Raw genomic sequence first — 23,463 nt, 5'->3', positions numbered from 1 at the left:
GGCTGTCAATATGATGGAAAGCTAAGCTAATGCAACATTGAGCAAGTTACTGCCACTGCAATATAATGTTATCCTAAGAATTTTACTGGCTGCCAATTTGTCACCAGGTCAGATATAAGGTTGCTGTATTAACCTACTTCGGGTTCAATATATGTTCAGTCTGACCAATGCAATCTTCCTCAGAAGTTGTCCTGATGATGTCTATAGATATTTCATTTGACACCATGCAGAAAAATATATTATCAGAAGTAACTCTAGTTTTCAGAATCTTGGTTGGTCAGAAATAAAACAAATAATTCAGGGCAAGCTGAAAAAAAATCATTCTGACATTTACAATTTTGTAATGGTATTCTTATGCCACCTGTGACCATTTTCACAAGACAAAATACATTTTATAATGTAATGAATTTATTTTAAAATGCTATATACTGAGTAGAATTTTTAAGACATAAGTACTCTTGATCTTTAGCTCACCGTTCTGCTCAACTGAGTTCTCAAGTAAGCTTGCAGTAATTAAAAAAAAATACAAAAAGTTTAAAAGTAGACTAAAGTTAATATTGAAGTAAATTAACAATTAAAAATGCTTTAAGACATTACTGAACAGATTTGAGAAAGCTGCATTGCTTTGATTTTACTTGATCTTATACGATAATAAAGTATCCCCTAAAGACCTGTACAGTCCTACCAGCAAAGATTTCAGAAACAATTACTAATAATTAGAAATACATCAATGCATATAATTTCTAACTAACAGTCCTCTTCAACTTTCCTTAATTCCTAATAATGTTAAGGGTTGTTTGTGTATTTTTGTTGGCAGAAGTATGGAAGTGGTTTTTAATTACATTCTTCCAGTATGTTTTTTAGACTTCCCAGTCTAAGCCACAATCTTGGAACTCCTTAGCAACTTCTCTTCCATATATTAGCTGGGTTTACAAGCCTAAGCAAGGTAGGACAAATACGGTATCACACCTGCCGAGATGTCACATTCTAGCAAGACCCAATCTAAGAGAGAATTCATCTTAACATTCCTACACAAAGGGAATCCTTGGTGCTCTCTGAACTCTGTTGGTTGCTTACCAATATTTCATTACCTAACTAAGCAATATCATCAGTCATCAAATTGATAATGTACCTAGCTGGATAGTGAAACACTGGCAAGCAAACAGCCTAGTCAGAGAGCATGAAGGACTCCACAGTTCAACCCTGAGTTACCCATATTCTCTTCTTCTGATTCCCACACATGCTCAGTTTCAGGTATGTTATATAACAGAAGCAAAAAATATTAAATAATAGAATTTTCAATAGAAAATCAACACTGATGAGGCCTTTGGATACCTGATCTTGGGAGCTAATGAATTAGTTGGCATAAATAATTCATTCCAATCCTAAATAACATTTAAGAATCACCAGACTAGGAAGATTCATGTGTTAATTATACAGATAATAAAATATTTCAACATTATTTTTACAGGCAATACCAAATAATGTTATATCTTGCTACAAAAGTTTATAGTTAGCCCATGAACATACAATGAAACACGCAAAACATGAAAGTATGTTTCCTATAAATGAATACATTTATCAAATATTTTCTTCCATTATGTCATTATGAAGTAATTACTTAAAAATCATTGTCCACAAATAAAAATGGCAACAGAAGATATATATAATAAATTCTGACTAAATTCTAGAGAGAAACCACATGGATATTCATATTTAGGAACCATGCCAAGCATTCAACATTTTAAAAACATTTCTTTATAATTAAAGAGGTAAGAGTTTATTACTTACCTCAAATGTGTTACCAGTTTCATCAATCTCTGGTGGAACAAAAGCACCTTCTGGATCATCTTTAAATAGAATTTCATATTAAAGTATTAAAATCAATTCAAGACAGATCAAAAATCATTTTAATCAATACATGGTAATATTTTGGCTTAAATTTAAAGATGTTGGTTTTTATTCAGAGTGAGGAGTATTCTGATTTTCCTCTTTGTAATATATTCTGCTCTTCTAAATCACCTGGAATCTTTATAATTTTGCAGAACATATAAATGTATGTGATAAATACAATGCTCCAAATCATTTAAAAATACGTTGAATCCAATTTCATATTAAAAATATCTACATTAGTGAGCGAAGTTTTTCAACATGAAATCTACATTTTCTATATAATACATTATATAGTTTGAGAATAAATATTCCTGACATCAAATTTAAAATGGAGCACTAGAAAAAGAGTTTGCTGTCAATATGTTGATCAAAGAATGTATTTGCATATAAAATGTCTCAATTATTTTGTTTTAAATATTCAAGTACAATGAAGAGACTATTCATAGTCTCTCAAATCTGCTCAGTTCATGCTTTTACGCATCACAATTGAAGCCATTGCCTCATTAGTAAGAGAGACAATTCTATCAGAACATTTCCCACAAAATGTGTTCCCTTGTCATTTCAACAATTACATTAGAGTGAAATGAAACATAAAAATGTACTGTTAATGCACTTACGAGATCTAGCAGCCTCAGTAATGCTGATATTATTATTAAATGTCTCTGTGTGTGTGTTTGTTTGTGTGCGTGGGTTAAAAAACACAGAATAACCTTGTTGAAGATCTCTGAGGCTGTTCTGTTGTTTAACAAATACTGTCAATCATCTATATAAATAAAAATGTAAATGTTTGTTTGTTCAAAATCTTAAATCTCCGAAAGTTCTTCACCTATTGCTTTGAAATTTTGACACAACATTGCATTCGAATACACGGGGTTTTTTATATATCTATATTATATAGATGTCACACCTGTGACAGGTGAAAACATGCTTTTTTGAAAAACAGCATCATCTGTTGGACGTAAAAGCAACACAAGCTACATTTCAGTCAATCTCTATATCTGCACAGACAATGGAACAACAAAAAATATTATATACCCACAAGCATTGTGAAATTAAACATATTACAAACGTGCGCTTTCTCTTTTCTTTCTTTTCCATTTAACCAGGCTGAGCCACAGCAACGCGTGGCCGGGAACAGCTAGTATATTAATATATTTCAGAAGAACACTGAGGATTTTGTTTAAATTTAACTTCATATCCTTAACATTTATAATGCATCAGTTTCTAGAAGACAGTAAGATCCATAAAGTTGAGAGAGGGACAAAAAGAATCTTCCAGAGTTCTAATTTCACTCTGCAAAAATAAATGTGTTCAGATTTAAGAAAGTAACAGCATGACATTCCAGCATTCTCTGTTATCCTCAAATATCCCTAAGAGTTACTTAAACAACTACATAAATCTTGAAATACAAAGTTCACAAAAGGATAAATGGAAAAATTAGGGGAAATTTCATAATTCTGGTTACCTGTCCTGCACCACACCAAGATCTTGCCTCAAAGCAGGACCAACCAGAAATCAGCTTCCCAAAATGAGCAAATTGTGCAAGGATCCAATCAGGAACCAATACCACCAAAACAACCAATCAGGATCAAGCATAAGTCCTAACCCTAACCAATCAGAGACTAGCCCTCTCCAACCGGAACCAATAGGAAGGCAGCTTAACTAAAAACCAGTCAGAAGTCAGTTCACCTAGCTATAAAGGCAGACACCGAATCAGTCCCTGTTTGCAGACTACCTTGCCTCTGAAGATGCCAGTTACAGTTGCTGGTGGAACCTCATGAAGTCTACTGTCATGGTCATTAATCCCTAAAGCTCAACACAGTCCAACAGATACAAATAGTACTTGACTTATCACCACATTTGGGATCAGAATCTTACTTATTGAGCACACTGGTTGTTAAGTGATATGCCTATGTGCTCAATGACTGCAATTCCAGCTCTCTCAGCTGCAGTTGTTAAGTAATCATGGAGTGCCTCAGGAGGTAGGGGAAGCCTGGTACCCATCATCACACATAAATCTGTCAGACCTCAAACAGCTACAGGGCCCATTGGTGTGCAGAAACCTGTCACAGGTCGGGGCCCTCTTCCTGCCCCACCACACCCAGATCCATTTACCTTTGCCTTTTTGTGCACCAGCAGAAAAAACCTTCAGAAAAATAGTGTTCCCTAGCTTTCTGATCAGAAAAACAGCAGAAGATTTTTCTAGAAAAATGTGACACACACTTAATAATACGTACTATAATACTATACAGCAGGGGTCTTCAAACTTGGCTCTTTTATGATTTGTGGACTTCAACTCCCAGAATTCCTCAGCCAGCCAATTCTGGGAGTTGAAGTCCACAAGTTTGAAGACCCCTGCTATACACAGATACATTGTAATGCCACATTACATGAAAACCTTGATTATAAGTAGAGTCGGGTGATGGAAATAAGAATAAAATAAATTATAGAAGCTGAACCTACACCAGATAAACAATAAACTAGAAAACTATAGATTCCTCTGAAGGTGATCAGCCAACCATTTGATTAGAAAATATGTCAAGTGAATTGACAGGAATAAGTACGTGAGCTTCATCAGCATAAAGTGATCTTTAATTAGTTTCTCATACAACTTTAAGGAATATCTCAATAAATGATTATACTGATATTAGAATGTAGTCTTCAAAAAATATTTACACAATCTGTTGGCATCAATTCTTTAATGATACAGTAAGTATTTTCAATTTTTTGACAAATCATGGATGTATGAAAAAAGAGTTTCCATTAAGTGGCTGTTCATGAGATTGTCAGCTTGGCTTGGATTTTGAAATCACATGTTCTTCTAATGATCCATCAACCTACAGGAGGTAATGCAATATCATTCGTTAGACACCGGGGGAAAAAGGTCTAGTTCACATAGAATGTTCTGCCTGATCTTATTAATAAGATGTTAATATCAGCATAGGCCCCATGTAACATCGTAGAAAAAAATTATGCATATCCTTCTGAAGTTAATCAGCATACTCCTGACTGAACAAACACCAGCATTAATGAGGACAAGTAAACAAGAAGCTATCTGAATAGAGGAACTGTTGAAGGAACTCCAACATAAGATATTCATGAAAAATTATTCATGTCTTTGCACATTCATTTTTTTCATGAATCAAGTGAGGCTTTAAAAACACTAAATCTTCCAAGCTGCAACATGAGGCCACTTCTTAATAAAATGGAAATCCAAAGGCAGAGCTTCAGAATTATGAATGTTCCCAACATGGTTGTTCAGTTGTGTATTTGTATGCCAGTCTATTGATTTAAATGATTTTAGAATGAACTAGAACACCATATTAACTGTAAAATTAGCATGGTTTTAAAATCGGAGAAAGAACAATTAACCAGTGGAACAACCTGCCTCCAGAAGTGGTGAATGCTCCAACACTGGAAGTTTTTAAGAAGAGACTGGACAGTTATTTCTCTGAAATGGTATAGGGCAGTGATGGTGAACCTTTTAGACACCGAGTGCCCAAACTGAAACCCAAAACTCACTTATGTATCATCGGGTGCCGGGTGGGCGTAGCCCATTGGCTGAGTGTGGCCCATTGGGTGGGTATGGCTGTGGTGGTAACAGCAGACTTGGTGGGACTAAAAAGTTCAGTCAATCAATTCCAACTTTGCAAGATCTTTTTTTTTCCTGCGAGAAGCTGAAATTGATTGATTGATTGAACCTTTTTGTTTTCCACATGGTGATGGAGGACTAAAGCAAAAAGGTTTTATAAAACCCATCTGAAGGCCTAGGACTGGGGCGCATGTGCCCACAGAGAGAGCTCTGCGTGCCCTCTGTGGCACCCGTGCCATAGGTTCGCCACCACAGGTATGGGGTTTCCTGCCTGAGCAGGGGGTTGGATTAGATAACCTCCAAGCTCCCTTCCAACTTATTATTATTAATAGTAATAATTTGTGTTATGCTGATGACATTGCTCTGACAGCTGAAATGCAAATTATCTGCAAACCCTAGGAATAAAAACCGAGGAATACAGTGAAAAAAGGGGGCAGATTAAATGTAAAGAAAACTCAATTAATGATAACAGATTCAGCAACCAGCCTCAGAAAAGGCAGTGAAGATGGATAACATTTGCCTCTTAGAGTCAAGTATTAATGGCAAAGAAATCAGCAGTCAAGAAATATGCCACAAACCAGCACTTAACAGGACAACAATGAAAGTTTTGGGATAGATATTCAGATGGTGGGATGTGTCTACTGGAATCATGCAGGAAATGGTTTCTCCGTTACATATAGAAGCAAAAGGTGCACTGAAGTAATAGAATAGAAAGAGAGAATTTTGAATGCTAGTTTGGGGAAAGACTCCTAAGAACACCATGGATAGCCAAGAAAACAAACAAATGGATCATCAAACAAATCAATCCAAATGAGCAGGCTCAAATTATCCTATTCAGATACCTTATGTGAAGACTTCTGCCATTAGTTCTCTGGAGAAGTCCATAATGCTGGGAAAATTGGAAGGAAGGAGAAAAAGCGGATAACTAACAAAAAGATGAATGGGCTTGATTATAGCAGCAATGGATGGGCTCCTGGAAGATGAAAAAGATCAGGGACAGACAGATTCTATCTATGTGGTTGCCAAGAGTTGACACTGACTTAATGACACACAATCAATCACTCAATCCTTATAAGGGTAAACTTGATTTATTTTCAATTATTTGTGGCTTAAAACATAGGGTAAAGTGGCTGTTCAAAAGATATCAAAATATGTATCCACAGTCATTACAAATCTTCAAAATATTGTTTTCAAAAATGCCAAGAATCACCAGGAAACCAACAAATATAAACTGCTAAACTCAAACATAACATTAAGCCAGCATCTCTTAGCTTATTGAGCAAGCCAATCTGGGTTGTATATCATACTAAGGCAAAAAAAAAAAAGTCTAATTGCACTGATGATTAGTAATATATAGGACAACTATTTTTAGGTAATCAGGACTATGACAATGGATTAGCCTGTTCTCCTATACTGGCTGTATACTCCTATCACTACTGCAAGAAGAGTTTGAAAACAATTGTTAAATCTACATTTGATTATTAATCACAATTTACTATGTTATTTGAAGTACAAATTATGGCTGATCTTAACTATAGTTCATAGAAACAGTAATGGGACAGGAGAGATTATAAGATCTATACACTGTTAAATTCAACATCATTTAAGACTTCACCCAACATTTTACAATGTAACTAACCTGCAATGGAAGCCAAACTGGCTTTGCAAATATGCAAAGCAATGGAGTTGGAGAAAAGGCAATGAGGATGTAAGTTCATTATAGTTTAAGTCAGGGGTATCCAACCTTGGCAACTTTAAGACCTGTGAACTTCAACTCCCGAATTCTCCAATTCCCAGAATTCCTCAATTCTGTCAGTTGAAGTCCACAAATTTTAACATTGCCGGAGTTGGACAGCCCTGATTTAAATTAAGGCCCAACGACAGACATACCTTGTCAGTAGTATAGAGCCATAGAGTAGACAAAGTTACTCTAGCCATATCAGTGCTAAATGGCTTTCCAATAAAGTTAGAGGAGGTATTTAAAGAGATACCACTATATATTGCATTGTAATCTACCGGAAGTAATATAATTGCATTGCTAAAATAGGAATTTAAAAGTTAACGTGAAACATGATAAAATTTGTCAGGCTGGCATGACAGAAATCCGTACATACACAAAATTATCTGTTCCATTTATCTTGGTTCACATAGGGAGCTTGAGCAATTTAATATCTTCTAAAAAATATGATGGAAATAATTAAGGGGAAAATAATATATACCTGCAGTTTTCCACTTTGTTTTAATCTCAAGTTTTCTCTGGATCCTAGGGAAATTACAAGATCCTTCTTCTATCACAGCGACTCCCAACCTTCTCTATACCCCGCACCCCTAGAACGCTTCTGATATATTCTCGCACCCCTTACAAAAGCTCGAAATAATGGCAAGGAATTATGCATATACACTATAATTTTGAAAACCCAAGTTTTTGCACCCCCTGGAATATCGTCTCGCACCCCCAGGGGGTGCAAGCATCCCCGGTTGGGAACCCCTGTTCTATCAGAACCTTAAGAATGTCTCTATTTTTTTTCCCTGTTGCTCTTTTCAATATTTTCTGGGAGGTCTTGCTTGCCAATTGCCTATAACCAGCAGTCCCCAACCTTTCCGACCCTGTGGACTGGTCAGTGGCAGTGGGGAGTGGGGCTGGTTCCACACAAGTGGTGGATGCATGCACACAACTCCATTTGCACTAATGGAGGGCACACATGCCGGCTGCTTGCACAAATGGAGTTTTGCGCACTTTTCTGCTCGCCTGCTGCTTGCGTGGCCTGGTTCCCAACAGGCCACAGCCTGTTATCAAGCTGTGGACCAAGAGTTCAGGACCCTTGGCCTATATTATTTGCTCCTTGGTATTTCTATGTCTGCTCAACTAAACATGAAATATGGGGTACCTATTGACAACCTTCATGTGCGGTTATTTCTCCTCAGTTTTACCCCTTGATCTGTTTACTTCAATATCTCATCAGAGCCTAGTCCTTGATCCTATTTTTCTGGAGCTAACATTCCACTGTGATATAGTGTTCTTTCTGAAATATTCTGCTAAATAATAAACACCTCAATACTACAAATCCTCTCAACAAATTTAAGATTAGCAAACTTCCAAATCTATCTTTAGTATTTTTTTTCCTACTGTTTCCAATCTCTTAAATAAGGACATCTCTTGGGAATATCTCTTTATAGTTCAAAACAAAAAAGGAAATATTTCCTAGATTCGTACCAGATGGCTCCTTGTAGTTTTCAGAGATCTGATCTGTCAGCATTCTGTTTTCCCAATACAAAGAGAACATTTCCTTTTAAGTACAGATAGCTGGATATAAAAATTGCTTTTTTTTATAATAAAATTTGCAGAATTTTACAAATTTACAAACCACACCGACCCACTAATCTTCCCATAATTATGTGGATCATTTAGCATGGTGATTTACTCGCACTTTCACTGAAAAGAACCAAGAATAAGGATGGAGTGAAGCGGGTATCCTGAAACTTTACTTCTTAAGATTTTATTGCTATCTGATTCTTCCCACCATAAAAAATAAGACCCTAGGAAAGCAGATTCAGGTGAGGGTTCCCTTTTGTGTTAAAAATAGCACCTGTGGTGGGACAAAGGGGGAGACAGAATGAGGAAAGTAGTACCAAGCATTGTGATACAAGTCTCACCCCTTTTTCAGGTGTGTTATTACTGACAGAAGATACTCATGGTTCCTGAAGATACTCATGGTTCCTGATGACCTGGTTTTGTTCTCTTCACAATCTTCCTTTAGTAAGGAAAGTGAGATTGGAACAAAGGTGGATTCCTCCAGAGCTATAGAACTTGGTGCTTACAGAAGCTTGAAGCTTGGCTTCTAGAGAGCCACATTTCAGCAGGCAAAGCTACAAGAACATTGGTCCCTACTCATGGATATCATCCACATTGCCATCCACTGTTACATACCAAGCCACAACTTCACTTATAAATCTCCCAAAGCACCAGAAACATCAAACATACCTTCCAATTCATTCTTTGGCTTATTACTCCATCAGTATACTATACTTTTGCTTATTTCTAATTTCCCACAATACATTTTGTCGCATAGCTATGCTATCTTAGCCAATTGGTAATAAATGGATTCGTAGCTGGCTGACCGGTCATACTCAGCGTATGGTCCTCAATGGAACCGGATCTACATGGAGGGAAGTGTGTAGTGGGTTGCCCCAGGGCTCTGTTCTAGGCCCAGTGCTCTTCAACATCTTCATCAACGATTTGGATGAGGGGATAGATGGGCAACTCATCAAATTTGCAGATGACACCAAGCTGGCAGGAATAGCCAACACTCCAGAAGACAGGCTTAAGATACAGGAGGATCTAGACAGACTTGAACACTGGGTGCTATCTAACAAAATGAAATTCAATGGTGAAAAAAGTAAGGTTCTACATTTAGGCAAGAAAAACCATAGGGGGTACCTTGCTCAATAGTAGTAACTGTGAAAGGGATCTCGGAGTCCTACTGGACAATCACTTAAATATGAGCCAGCATGTGCTGCAGCTGCCCAAAAGGCCAACACAGTGCTGGCCTGTATTAACAGAGGGATAGAATCAAGATCACGTGAAGTATTAATACCACTTTACAATGCCTTGGTAAGGCCACACTTGGAATACTGCATCCAGTTTTGGTCACCACGATGTAAACAAGATACTGAGACTCTAGAACAGACATGTCAAACACAAGGCCTGGGGGCCAGATGTAGCCCATGAAGTGGTTTCATGTGGCCCGCGAAGCCATCCTGGATACAGTGAGGGAACAGCCCCCGCTACCTTGGCTCTGGCCAGCCGGGAGCCAATGTACAATTTTGAGGTCGCCATTTTGGCACTTGCCCTGGTGGACCATGTCTTGGCATTTGCCTCAGTCCCACCCCCTTCTGCTAGAGACCCTCAGATCTGTCCCAATCCTGCCCAGGCCCCCACAGGCACTCTTGACGCAAATGATGTAGAACTGGACACGCCCACTCAGTAGGCCACACCCACTCCATCCACACCCACCCAGTAGCCTGCACCCACTCTAGCCACACTAGCCTAGAAGAGGGAGTCAAGCTATTCTCCAAGGTGTCTGAAGGCAAGACAAGAAGCAACGGATGGAAACTGATCAAGGAGAGAAGCAACCTAGAACTAAGGAGAAACTTCCTGACAGTTAGAACAATTAACCAATGGAACAACCTGCCTCCAGAAGCAGTGAATGCTCCAACACTGGAAGTTTTTAAGAAGAGACTGGTCAGCCATTTGTCCAAAATGATGTAGGGTTTCCTGCCTGAGCAGGGGGTTTATTTATTTATTTATTTATGAGACTTATATACCACTTTAAGTGCAAGCACTCTCTAAGCGGTGTACACCAGTAAGCAATGTATATATATATTTACATTGCCCCCAACAATCTGGGTCCTCATTTTACCTAACCCGGAAGGATGGAAGGCTGAGTCAACCTTGAGCCAGTGAGATTTGAACCGCTTACCTGCGGAACACAGTCAGCTAAAGTGGCCTGCAGTACTGCATTCTAACTGCACTCTAACTGCTGTGCCACCTCGGGTTGGACTCAATGACCTCCAATTATTGTTGTTGTTGTTGTTGTTGTCTCTGTTGCATGAACTGCACTAGCTCCCAGTTTTCTTCCAGGTGCAATTCAAGTTCCTGATTATTACCTTTAAAGCTCTACAGGGTATGGGACCAGGTTATTTGCAGAACAGCTTCTCCCAGAGAATATCTATCCATCGCACCAGAATGGAGAGAGGGGCCACAGTATGGGTCCCTTAGGAGGCACAGTGGCTCAGTGGCTTAATGACGTCGCAGATGGTCTTTGGTCCAGTAGTTCAAGTCCTAGCACTGCATGGTGGAGTGAGCTCCCATCATTCACCTCAGCTTATGCCCAGGTAGCAGTTTGAAAGCATGTTATATACAAGTAAATAGGTACACTTCGGTGGGGAGACAAGCTGGCACTTCTTGCGGATGGTTAGAATCCTGCTGGCACTAGACCTTTCCAGTTGTGACACCCATTTGCGAGGGGACTTTGGTGGAGGGAGAGGGCTCCAGATCACGCAGCAGAAAAGCCGCTCACCTTTCTTTCTGGTACAGAGCTAGCTCACCCCATGGTGCATCTTGGGATACCGGCCAGTGTGAATCAAATAGGGCTAGCAATGTTAGGTAGCCAAAATACTACTGCCATGCATTAAAAAAAACAAGAAAAAAGTAAAAAAAAATAAAAATCTCCAGGTTCCTTTCTTTAAGGAGCCGAGATGGCGCAGCAGTTAGAGTGTAGTACTGCAGGCCACTTTAGCTGACTGTGTTCAGCAGGTCAGCGGTTCAAATCTCACCGGCTCAAGGTTGACTCAGCCTTCCATCCTTCCGGGGTAGGTAAAATGAGGACCCAGATTGTTGGGGGCAATGTAAATATATATATATATACATTGCTTACTGGTGTACACCGCTTAGAGAGTGCTTGCACTTAAAGCGATATATAAGTCTCATAAATAAAATAAATAAATAAATATTGCCATCTAGTGGAAACTTTCAAGCATACCTTTTTTGTGCAGTCCCTGTCCTATGGAACACCCTCTTCCCTGAGATTAATAGATCCTTCTATCCTTCCAGAGATCACAATATCTGGACCTTAAACCTGGCAAGCTCAGGATGGGAGGAGAATGTGGGTGCATCAGAGGCTGTTGGACCAGGCTTTTCTGCTTTTAGTTTGATTGCTGTTGGTTTTTATACAGTTTGTATTGTTTTATGCTATTTTTATAGTGCTTTATTAGTTGCAAGCTACCCAGAGTTGTTTTAAGAGGGGGCAGCTATATAAAAGTTTTAAGTGAATAAATAAAATAAATACACAGAACACACATAAAATCTTCACTAAAGGAAGGGGGGAAGTTATTTTTGCTAGCTTGAGCTTTTTAAATATTAAATAATGTATGTTACCACTAGAGCTAGTTAACGTCAGCTTTTCTCCAGTTAGATTATATATTTAGTGTTCATTATATATTCTATCTATATTTCCTCTCTTGGCTCTCAGATTCTATTTACATTTAAAAACATTCATACAAAAGTATGGTAGCATTTATTGCATAAAATCCTCTGGAAAATACAGTCTAGATCAAAGAAATAAATTTAGAACCACATTAAATTTAATCTAGTACTCTATTACAACACCTAAATGAACATACATTTAGTAGATATAACCTAATTTAGCTTGACGTGAGCTGACATTCATTGTTGCATTTAAGAAATTATGGTTCACACTCTAATTAAAATCCATGTAGAAATCTGACAGAGAGAATATAATGTTTTACTACATTCTCTCAGTGGGAATTTTTTTTACTTTTCAACAAATTGCCTACCAGCCTACATACTTACCACTAATCTGTTCCATGAAGCATACATTGCCATTGGTGTTAAAAGCCAAAGTATCAGGGGTAATGCAAAGTGTCTGGAAGATTGCAGACTGGACAATATTCTTCAAAGACAGAGTACACTCCAGGCAAATAGCCCAGATAGCTTGCTCAGTAAGACAGCTGTCTTGCAGCGATAGAACATCAGCGAGTGACACATTCTCCTGCCAAGACAAAAATTCAGAATTACTCCACACTTCAGGATAGCAAACCTGCGGAAGCTGGCTCCAACACATTTCCAAAAGTTCAAAGCTTTCTAAGACAAAAATCTAAAAGGTACTTGTATTTCAAGTCATACCTTCATGGCCAACGGTTCTAAAGCTGCTTAGTTAATTCTGCTTTATTGTTTTAGATTTCTTTCCTCTCTTTCAATATTTTTCTAGTTTGCAGCTGCAACCATCTCTAAACTTCCAGGTGCATCTTATCCAGAAGAGTGGATTCTGGATATCAAGCATCACAATATCAGACAGCAGAAGGTTCATAGAACAAGGATCTCATGATCAACACTAAAAATTGACATCATGCCTTTCCTTCTTTCTTCCCTTCTAAGATCTTCTTACCAATGTAAATATTATTTTTGGACAGGCAAGTGGGGAAAGACACACATAATCTGCCATGGAAAACTAAAGGAATCCCTGGAGAAAATTATTTTAAGTTCCTATGTCATTTTATTGATTTTATATTGCTTCACTTAACTGCTCTGTGCAGAATCCAGCAGGTTCTTTAGTTATTCAGAAGCTGCAGGACATGAAGCCAAAGAAGAGATGCTTGGAGCAATAATGAAGAAAAACAAAATGAATGAATATGGTTGCCCGCTATATTTGGCAATGTTTCATGGTGGTAAGAGGAGAGAAACATGTACACTTCTCTCTGTTTCCTGCATGTTCAGATGTGCATTTAGAGGCTCTGTCTAAGATGACACTCTGCCTTTGGGGGAAGAATGAAGACGAAGATCCACTGCAGGAACACTGTGACGTAATAGAATTACTCACATTCATTCATACATGGATACCAGTTGGGCAGAGTCTAGGAAGATTAACTCAGACAATGTCTTGTGAGATCATCTGGGATTCTTTTGAGTTCTTTCAGGAAGAGTCTATGGCAGTGTTTCTCAACCTTGACAATTTTAAGGCATGTGGACTTCAACTCCCAGAATTCCACAGCCAGCAATGCTGGCTGTGGAATTCTGGGAGTTGAAGTCCACATGCCTTAAAATTGTCAAGGTTGAGAAACACTGGTCTATGGATATAGACAGAGCCCTCTGTGACATGAACTCTATAGGCTTGAGCCATGACTTTTCTATATCCAATTTTGGCTCTAGATAGACTCACCCTCCCATAAAAAGATTGGGTTCATGACTGGGGGGGGGTCCTCTTGAACTCATGATTCCCACTAGAATAGTAGAAGGAGATCATGGCAAGGGGGGAGTGTGACTCCAGCTTCAACTGATATTTCAGTTCCAGGCCTCTTTAGTCTGAGAGGCCTTCATAACAGTGGCACATGCCTCATCATCTTGCAATACATTATTACATGGGGCTGTAACAACTTGAAGGTTTTGATTGGATCAAAGGTTAAGATTTAGCAAAGTTGATATCAATATTACATAGATGAATCATGTATATCAGGGGTCTTCAAACTTGGCCCTTTTATGACTTGTGGACTTCAACTCCCAGAATTCCTCAGACTGGCTGAGGAATTCTGGGAGTTGAAGTCCACAAGTCATAAAAGGACCAAGTTTGAAGACCCCTGATGTATATTAACCCAGTTACATTGCTGCACTGCACTGCACTGATTAGTAGTTTAATTCTAGGTCCAATTCAGAATCATGGTTATTACCTATAAACCTTTACATAGTACAGATTCCATTTATAAGAATTCCTCCAGCAAAGTCCAACCCATTCCATATTCTTTTAGAGAAGAGATGCTGATGATCTCCACTCTACAAGAATGCCCCATGATGCCCCTTCTCAGAAGCTGTTTTCACACCTTGTAGCACCTCACCTCTTGAGTACACCTTACCCCAATCATCTATTCTTTAGAAAATCTCTTAAGACCTTATTATTCCTCTGGGCAGTTGGATGATAATAATGATAGTGCTACCTTGATTAGCTGAGTTTCCTTTGCATTTTAATGTCTTTTTTTCTTGCACTTTATATCATTTTGCTATGATTAGAAATCACCTTGAATCCAAGAAACAGCTATTAGATAAAATCTTGTACAGGTAACTAAATAAAAATAACCACAGTTCTCAGAAAAAAATGTTTAAACTTTTATGGCAAAATAATTAAAAATCTACTCAGAAACTACAGAACTTCACTTACAGAAATGTCTAAAAAAGTTATATAGTATATACAAGTAATCATCTACAGTTTGGCTTCTAAAGGGGCTAAATGCATACAAAATATGGCCAACTGGCAGATTTCTAAAAAGGGGAAATTTAGAAACCCAACAGGTCTCCTTTTTTAAAAAGAAAAATTCCCATTTCCTTTTTTTCCCTCTTTTCTTTCCACTCTTTTGATATTTTTTGTTAAATCTGCTTCATTTGTCTATTTTTCTTTTTATTAACGAGTCTCTGTGTATATGTGTATATAAAGTATGTATGTATATAAAGTCATATATGAGATTTTAATACTAAATAATTGGTTTAAGATCAAAACCTTTTTCATATAACTCTTTGATGCAATTTGCAGTGGTGGTTTTTTCAATGTTCTATTCAACTTTGGATGAAAAAGTTAAATAATTTTATGTATGTAATATTGTCATCTTAAATTGTAATTAACAGTGAAAGAATTTTTTTTTATCTTCTTTATTTTCAATACTCTAAGCCAGGCATATCAAACTCGGGAGTCACATGATGTCGCGCGATGTATCGGGACTTTTTTTCCCCATTGCCAGCAATGGGGTGGGCGCAGTTTTGGCATGATGCATCTGGCCCATGGGCCAGCAGTTTGACATGCCTGCTCTAAGCTATCTAAATATGTTAATAATCTTCCATTAATATTGTGTAAAATGTACCGTATTGAAACAACAAAATGTATTAAGATTTAAGAGGACAGCTGACGGGGGGGGGGGGGGGGGAGAAAACTTCTAAGGCTTAAACTCATGCCAGACTGGACCAGCCCTCATTTTGGAACCAGAATGTTTGTCTTTTGAAATCACTTAATGTAAGGCAAAGGAATGGAAAAATCTGGGGGTAGAGTTAAAAGAGGGATCAGCTTAGAATCCCTACATAGTCACAAGTGGACTAAATTCAACCCCTCCTTGAATTCCATTGACTTTTATCTAACTCCTAGCAGGTGCTAAGCATTAGCTGAGAAGATTCCTATGTGTAGATTGTTTAACACTAAATCAATGTAATTGGATATTCATGTGTAGACCTGGTTTTTCATTGCTTAACAGTTAATACCGTTTCACTTATTAGGATTTCAATATTATACTCTAGAGTTATGTACATACTTTACTCACTTCCATGTGCTCTTAATTTATTCTATTTGCTCTGTACACATTTTTTAAAAAAAATTACCTCTAACTGTAAATAAAACAAACACTTAAAAATAATAATATTACGGTCCCAATGGAATGTTCAAATAAAGAGCCCACGCTGTTTCCCTAAATACCTGCAATCATATTCTTCTTATTAGTCCAATGAATGGAACAATTAGCTCAATCCACAGTGTGCTTGTAAAACATTCTGGCTTCCGTACTACATTTCCTGGCAAGCCTATTTAAGAATGGAAGACATACTCTCTTGCTAAAAGAATAATGCAGTGCTAAATAGCTAAGCCCCATGGCAAATGCTTTTCCTCTGGTTACAATTCTACTGTTGTAAATATAAATGGTCTTACCATATGGAAAAGGCACAAAGGTGTAAAAATTCTGTACAGACCATGAAAAAGTAATATTCTCTCCAGATGAGGGTGGCCATATTCATGGGAAAGCATTTTAAGCACAAACGGAAGAATAAAATCACCCCAGAATTCCTCTGCTTTTCTGTTCTCAGAAAAAGATGCCCTCTCACTCAAAAGGAAAGGTTCAATTCTAATTTATTTTTAATTGTATAGGTTGCCATCAAAGAACTATTTAGCTTTTCCAGCAGTTTATTAGCTGAAAAGTTTTACTCCTGGATACATTCAAGGGAAAAAGTTCTACACCCCATCCAAACTGAATAGAAAGATGGGGTACAAAATTGTTCAATAAATAAAATAAACTAAGAAATTAATACTATTGTAATGGGTTTTTTTGAAACAATGTGTAATCTTGAAATTAGGAAGATTAGGTAAAGCCACATCCAAACCCAATATGCTAAATGTTCTATTTCAGGGTTCCCCAAGGAGGTCCTTATGACTCCAAAGGGCTGATGGGACTATCCAAGAGGTCAATAAATGGCTGGGGGAGTCAAAAGGAGGTTATTTATTAAATGTCTATCTGTGTTAGTAAATGTTTATGTGATCACTAGGAGATGAAAATGACTTGATGACCCATAATCATCAGTTAAATGTGGGGGGGTCAATAAGCAATTGATAAGTGATCAATGGACAACTGAGGTCAATTAATCTTTTGGGGTCTTTATAAAGCTTCACACGAGTCTCTAGTCTTGAAGATAAGATGACTAGAGGTGAGACAGTATTACTCAGGGTTGGAGGGTCAGCTGTTGATGGCTTTGAGTCATTATTATTATTGTTGTTGTTATTACAATTAAAATAGTATTTATTAAATTATTTTCAACTAATAAATATTTGATTGTTGATGAACTTTCTGAAATTTCACGAAGGGGTTTATGAGCTAGAAAATTAGGGACCCCTGCTCTATTTTGTCCTATTAAAGCACGCCTCAGCAATTGTACTGACTCACCAACGTCAGTCAAATCCATCCTAAAGATCAATGTGGGTGACAGTTGTTGCAACTAATTTCTTGCTGATTTGTTTGCTTCTCACAGGAAAAAAAGTCATGTTCTAATTTAACTTTGATGTAGTAATTAAAGGTTTTAAAATTAGAAGCTGGGGAAACCAGGAGTTTTAGTCCTACCTTGGGTTTAAAACAGAGGTCCCCAACCCCCGGGCGGTGGACCAGTACCGTGTCGTGGCATGTCAACAACCAGTCCACACAAACAAGTAAAGCCTCATCCGTGGGATGCAGGCAGCACACAAAACCACGCACTCTCTGGTCCATGGAAAAAACCTCTCTCCACGGAACCGGTCCCTGGGGCCCAAAAGGTTGGGAACTGCTGGTTTAAAAGCCAGGTTGGTAACTGGGTCAATTAAGTCTTTCAGCCCTGAGAAAAAAAATTTCTGGCAAGCTACTTCCTAAACATGGCCAAAAAAATCTACAGGGACTTCTCTGTAGAGAAGGAATCAGGGATGGCTCAATGGACCATGACAACAACACGCTATGATGGCCTTTCAAACCAAGATATGAAAAAGTTACTTCAAAATTAAACAGTGAGTTTCAAATGCTATTTACAGAGGAATGAAAATTTATAGCTAGTAGTGTAAAGGTGACCTATATGACAGATCTTTTATTTTAGCCAACTATTTGTTTCATGTGTTTCACATAGGAAAATGTTTTGATTAGTTAACTCTTGCCATCTGTAACTTTGGAAGAGGTGTATAAGAATACAAGTTTATAAGACCATCTTGGTCTCCTCAGACAGGCTGATTGAGTCAATTTTCCACTTTCAATTGTCCTATGTACTAACCTTGGCTCTGATGTAATAGAGTTCTTATTATGTAATAAAGAGCCAGTTTGGTCCAGTGGTTAAGACACCAGGCTAGAAATCAGGAGACTGTGAGTTATAGTCCCATTTTAGGCATGAAAGCTAGCTGGGTATGTCACTCTCTCTCAGTCCAATCCACCTCACAGGTTTGCTGATGTGGAGAAAATAGGAGAAGGAAGAAGTATTAGGGATGTTCACTACTTTAATTATTTATAAACAAATAATAAAGGTGGGATAAAAATATTATTACTCCCTAATCTGGGCCAACTAGATGAAGAAAATGCTTCCCCTACCTCACCCTCCTGACATATTTTTTGCAGAAATTATTGGGAAGGTTACTAAAATCTGTTCAAGAGCAGCTGCTGTACAGAATATATGGATTTAATTTTCTACATTGGTTAGGTTAGCAGTTCTATTTAATATGTGCTTGGTTCTTATTTTTAAATGTTGATGTTTTTATTTTCTTCTTGTTTTGCTTTTATTTATTTGAAGCTTTGGCGGCATTCCTCCTGTGGAACAGCTTGAATACAAATATCTATATATAAAAAATCCCTCTTTGACCAAGTTTCTGAAAAGTGAAAACCTGGCTCTGAAATAACATTTGGAGGATGTCAGATTTTCCTTAATGATCTACTTCAGTTGGTTAGTGCTATTATAATTTATATTACTTGCAACTTCTTTGATATCTGTAATCTTTACCTCTATTCTCTGTTTTGAAGCAGAGCAGCATAGAAATACCAGGGATAAATAAAAATAAATAGCATATATTCATTATGGCATCTGGCCATAAATAAATGAATAGTGGAATAAGTGGGAAACAACATGTACATCTCCAAGTACTTTTTAAGGTGCAATATAAAGTTAAAATGCAACACTTTGGAAAAGTAATATAACACTGTCCAAAGTATTACATTTGGACTAAAGGCCAACTTCAATCTTCCATTTTCAAAGTGGCCAACCAGATTTCTACAGGGAAAGCATGACATGAAAGTCTCAAAATAGCTACTACATGTTCCCATTCTCATAAGCATTTGTCTGCAAACCTGGAGCTACTACTGGTAGTTCACAACATACAACTGGTGACTGTCTGAAGGTATGTCAGACGCCCCACCCCAAAAGCTACTTACAAACCCAATTCCAAAGTTACAGCCACTGCACTGTCTCCTATGTTCATCTGTCCTTAAGACCGACTGCAGGGATGCTGCAGCAGGACCCCCCCCCCCATCCATTCCCCATCTCCTCTGACCGGTCTTTGCATGTCTTGGGCCTGCTTCCCACATTCCACTGTGCCCCTCACCTTCCTCTTTACCTCATGTCCCCCAATCCAATGCAGCTATCCAGAAAATGGCAGCCACTTCTGGAAAAATGCCACCCAATAGTGAACTTCCCTAACCCAAGCTCCAGAGATCTTTGAAAAGTAAGTGGTCAATTGATAACACAAGATGACAAGGGTGTGGGGCCCAGTGGGTGGAAAGCAGGCCCAAGGGAAGGGAAGCAGAGCACAAAGTGCCTCAAGGGATGGGGGAGGCTCCCGAGGCACCCCGTGCTCCGTCCCATGACTGCCTCAGGAAGAACAGGACGGGGACCTCTAAGTGATGTTCACATGGGTGTGTCACTTAACGGCTGTCACAAAATGCAACCATAATGGGCAGGCTCCCTTATGGTGATTGGTTGAGGACTGCCTGTATATTGTTATTTCAACCACGTCACACTCAGTTAAGAATTTAATGATGCTTTTAAAGAGACTTTCATTAAGAGAAATATTGCCATGGAACTGAAGTTACTGTAAACTCAGTTTCTCAGGCACATTCTTTAGCAGAACATCCCTTAATATTAGGATGAATTGGAAACATATACTTAATTTGACTTCAGTCTATTTATTTTGGAGCGACTTTTGATAAATACTTACTTCAACCAGATACAGGTAGTCCTTGATTTACAACAGATCAGTGACTGTTCAAAGTTACAACAGCGCCCAAAAAGTGACTTATGACCATTTTTCACACTTATGACCATTACAGCATCCCCATAGTCACATGATTTACATTCAGATGCTTGATGGTTGCATTGTCCTGGGGCCATGTGATCCCCTTTTGCAAACTTCTGACTAGCCAAATGAATGGGGAAGCCAGATTCACTTAAGCACCATGTTACTAACTTAACCACTGCAGTGATTCTGTGGAAAGAAAAGTCATAAAGTGGGGCAAAACTCATTTAACACATTTCTCACTTAACAACACAAATGTTGGGCTCAATTGTGATCATAAGTTGAGGACTACCTGTACTAGTGAATTCAACACAGCACAGAATTCAAACCAGTGACTTTGGCAACTAGTAATTGATCAGAGAGGACACTGACAAGGTAAAGTAACACTGAATTATGAATAGATTCAGCCCCATGACCATGAAAGTCAGCCTTGTTCCTTTTTTTCACTCCGATCATGTCATTGATTCTAATAAGAGGCATTCCAAAGTAAAGCCAGACAGTAAAAAGCCTTGTTTGAAAGCAGTCACCCCTCTTCTTAAAACATTTTACTGATATTGCATGAGAAAGGCAATACAGCTGAATCATGCATATTCGGGCTGTAGGTTTACAATCTCTTTTTACTTCCCTGTCCTACAGGAGACAGGTTCATGCAAGTACAGGTAAGTCCTCAACTTACAACCGTTCATTTAGTGACTATTCAAAGATACAACAGCACTGAATAAAGTGATTTACGACCATTTTTCACACAACCACTGCACTGATCAAAATTCAGACTATTGGCAACTGTCTCATATTTATGACAGTTGCAATGTCCCAGGATCATGTGATCACCTTTTATGATCTCCCAAGTAGCAAAGTCAATGGATAAACCAGATTCACTTAACTAACTTAACTGCAACAATTCATTTAACAACCATGTCAAAAGGTCATAAAAATGGGGCAAAATTCACAACAAATGTCTCATTTAGCAACATAAATTTGGGGCTCAGCTGTGGTCATAAGTCAAGGACTACCTGTAACTCTATCTTTTATGGACTTAAGCCAGTGTGGACTTCTACTCCCAGAATTCCCCAGGCAGCAAGAATTCTGGGAATTGAAGTCCACACATCTGAAAGTTGCCAAGGATGAGAAACCCTTGATTTAGGTTACAAAGAGATCACTTTTAAGCGCTTGTTTCCAAGTTACATCTGGGAGGGGTGTTGTTCAAAGAGACTCCTTGGCGGGTTTATACGCCCCTCCCTCTCGGCAGCTCCTTGCAAGGCGTTCTTGGGATGCGCTTCAAACATACTTGGTGGTACAGGACAGGCTACGCCACTGCCCTGGGAAGGAAATCGACGCCACCTGTACGGTTCCCTCCGCCCGTCCCATGGAGGCGGCGGCACCCCAGCCCCAGAATCGGTTAGCAGGAAGGGCTGTTTTCCCGCCGCCGGAGAGGCTCACCTCGTCCTCTGAGAGCGCAGGCAGGAGATCGAAGTCACAGGACTCTTCCTCCGCAAAATCATCCATTGCGGCTGCTGCCGAGGGTTCTTTTGCCCCGCCCGGACAAGAGGCGACCCGAGAGGACTCGAACTTCCAACGCCCGGACGCTCTCCGGGACCCGCCGCCACCTCCTCCTCCTCTGACCAAGGGCGCCCGTCCCCACGTTCTTCTGTAGCTATTTGGGGTCCGTCTCTTGCTCGCCGCGCCTCCCTCTTTCCCCTCCCGGCGCCGTCCGACAAATGTGTTTGCCGAGCGAGGCGGCGCCCCTGGCAACAGACCTGCCTCGCCCTCGGCCGGGCGCGGGCCAAGAAGGGAGGCTCCGCCTTGTTCCGGGCCAGTGGCCGAAAGAGTGCGAGGCATTGCCGGCTCTGCTTTAAGAGTAACTCCTCTGTAAGCAGAGAAGTTTCCGAGGAAACCCCGCGCTGCAGCTGCTCATTGGCTGGTTATTGCCCGAGTTGGTGGCTCTGAAACGCTAAGCCTTCCCCCCCCCTTTTTTTACGATAAATTACGGAGGCCTTCTTGGTGACTCAAGTCAATGGCGACCAGATGCGGGCCTTACAAATCGTGATAGCTTCAAGTAGCCCTGACTAAGACTTAACACGGAGATTGGAGAACTTTTGGTGTTATATGAGGGGGTCCTTGGGGCTCCGTGAGCTTGCTTGTTTTCTTGCAGACGTTTCATTACCCAAACAAGGTAACGTTATCAGTGCTAGCACTGATGGGCTTTTAAACCATCACACAAGCACTGATGATGTTATCTAGTTTGGGTAATGAAACGGCTGCAAGAAAACAAGCAAGCTCAGAGAAACCCAAGGAGCCCTCATTTCATCCCTTTGCCATTATTCCTCAGCCTAGACAATTTTAAGAGATGTGGACTTCAACTCCCAGAATTCCCTTGTGCATGTTGTGAAACATTGCTTCAAGGATTGCCTTGTCTTTATTTGTGGTTAGTTTGAATATGCAAGTTGGGGTTCTCAGAGCATGGAAGGCCCTAAATACTTACCTGTTTGATTTGGATTTATCCAATGTGCTAGCTGAAATGTTGGCTTGTTAATGATTCACTGTGTCCTGCAAACCCAACCTCCAAGTTAACTTGTATAGCCCTTTTTTGAAGTCCATCCCAGAGTGATTATATTATTTTCTGCAGAAAGTGGGTGAGTTAGATAGTGGAGAATGGAATATATATAAAGTCAAATTAAAATGCGATCCTAAACATTCTTGGTTTGGATGGAGTTCCACTGAAGCACTTGAAGGGTACATTTCCTGGAGAAGAAACTAGGCCAACAAATGCACGTAACAAGACTTTTCTTTTGCCAAAAAAACAAAAACCAAACCCTTTTACACTACAATCAATATGATTAGATCATTACAAACATATGCTACACTAAAATG

At 39.1% G+C, this 23,463-nt stretch overlaps 1 protein-coding gene across 6 annotated transcripts in view; it reads right to left on the bottom strand.

Moving 5' to 3' along the window:
- KNDC1 (kinase non-catalytic C-lobe domain containing 1) overlaps positions 1–22,443 on the bottom strand; it is a 75,241-nt gene extending 52,798 nt beyond the window's left edge. For all 6 annotated transcript variants that reach the window (XR_005556060.1, XM_039337459.1, XM_039337460.1 and 3 more), the window contains exons 1-3: positions 22,033–22,443; positions 12,858–13,056; positions 1,792–1,850 (exon numbers count right to left, since the gene is read on the bottom strand). Coding sequence is in view for 5 of the 6 variants with exons in the window: in XM_039337459.1 (XP_039193393.1) it covers positions 1,792–1,850; positions 12,858–13,056; positions 22,033–22,431 (657 nt within the window). In the remaining variant the exon portion in view is untranslated. The remainder of the gene's footprint in view (positions 1–1,791; positions 1,851–12,857; positions 13,057–22,032) is intronic.
- Between the last annotated feature and the right edge of the window lie 1,020 nt (positions 22,444–23,463).

The sequence above is a fragment of the Crotalus tigris genome, unplaced genomic scaffold, assembly GCF_016545835.1.
Source record: "Crotalus tigris isolate CLP2741 ecotype Arizona unplaced genomic scaffold, ASM1654583v1 scf7180000017678.2327064, whole genome shotgun sequence".
Taxonomy (NCBI): domain Eukaryota; kingdom Metazoa; phylum Chordata; class Lepidosauria; order Squamata; family Viperidae; genus Crotalus; species Crotalus tigris.
Note: the sequence above shows the minus strand (reverse complement) of the source record. Positions and strands in the feature narration are given on the sequence as shown.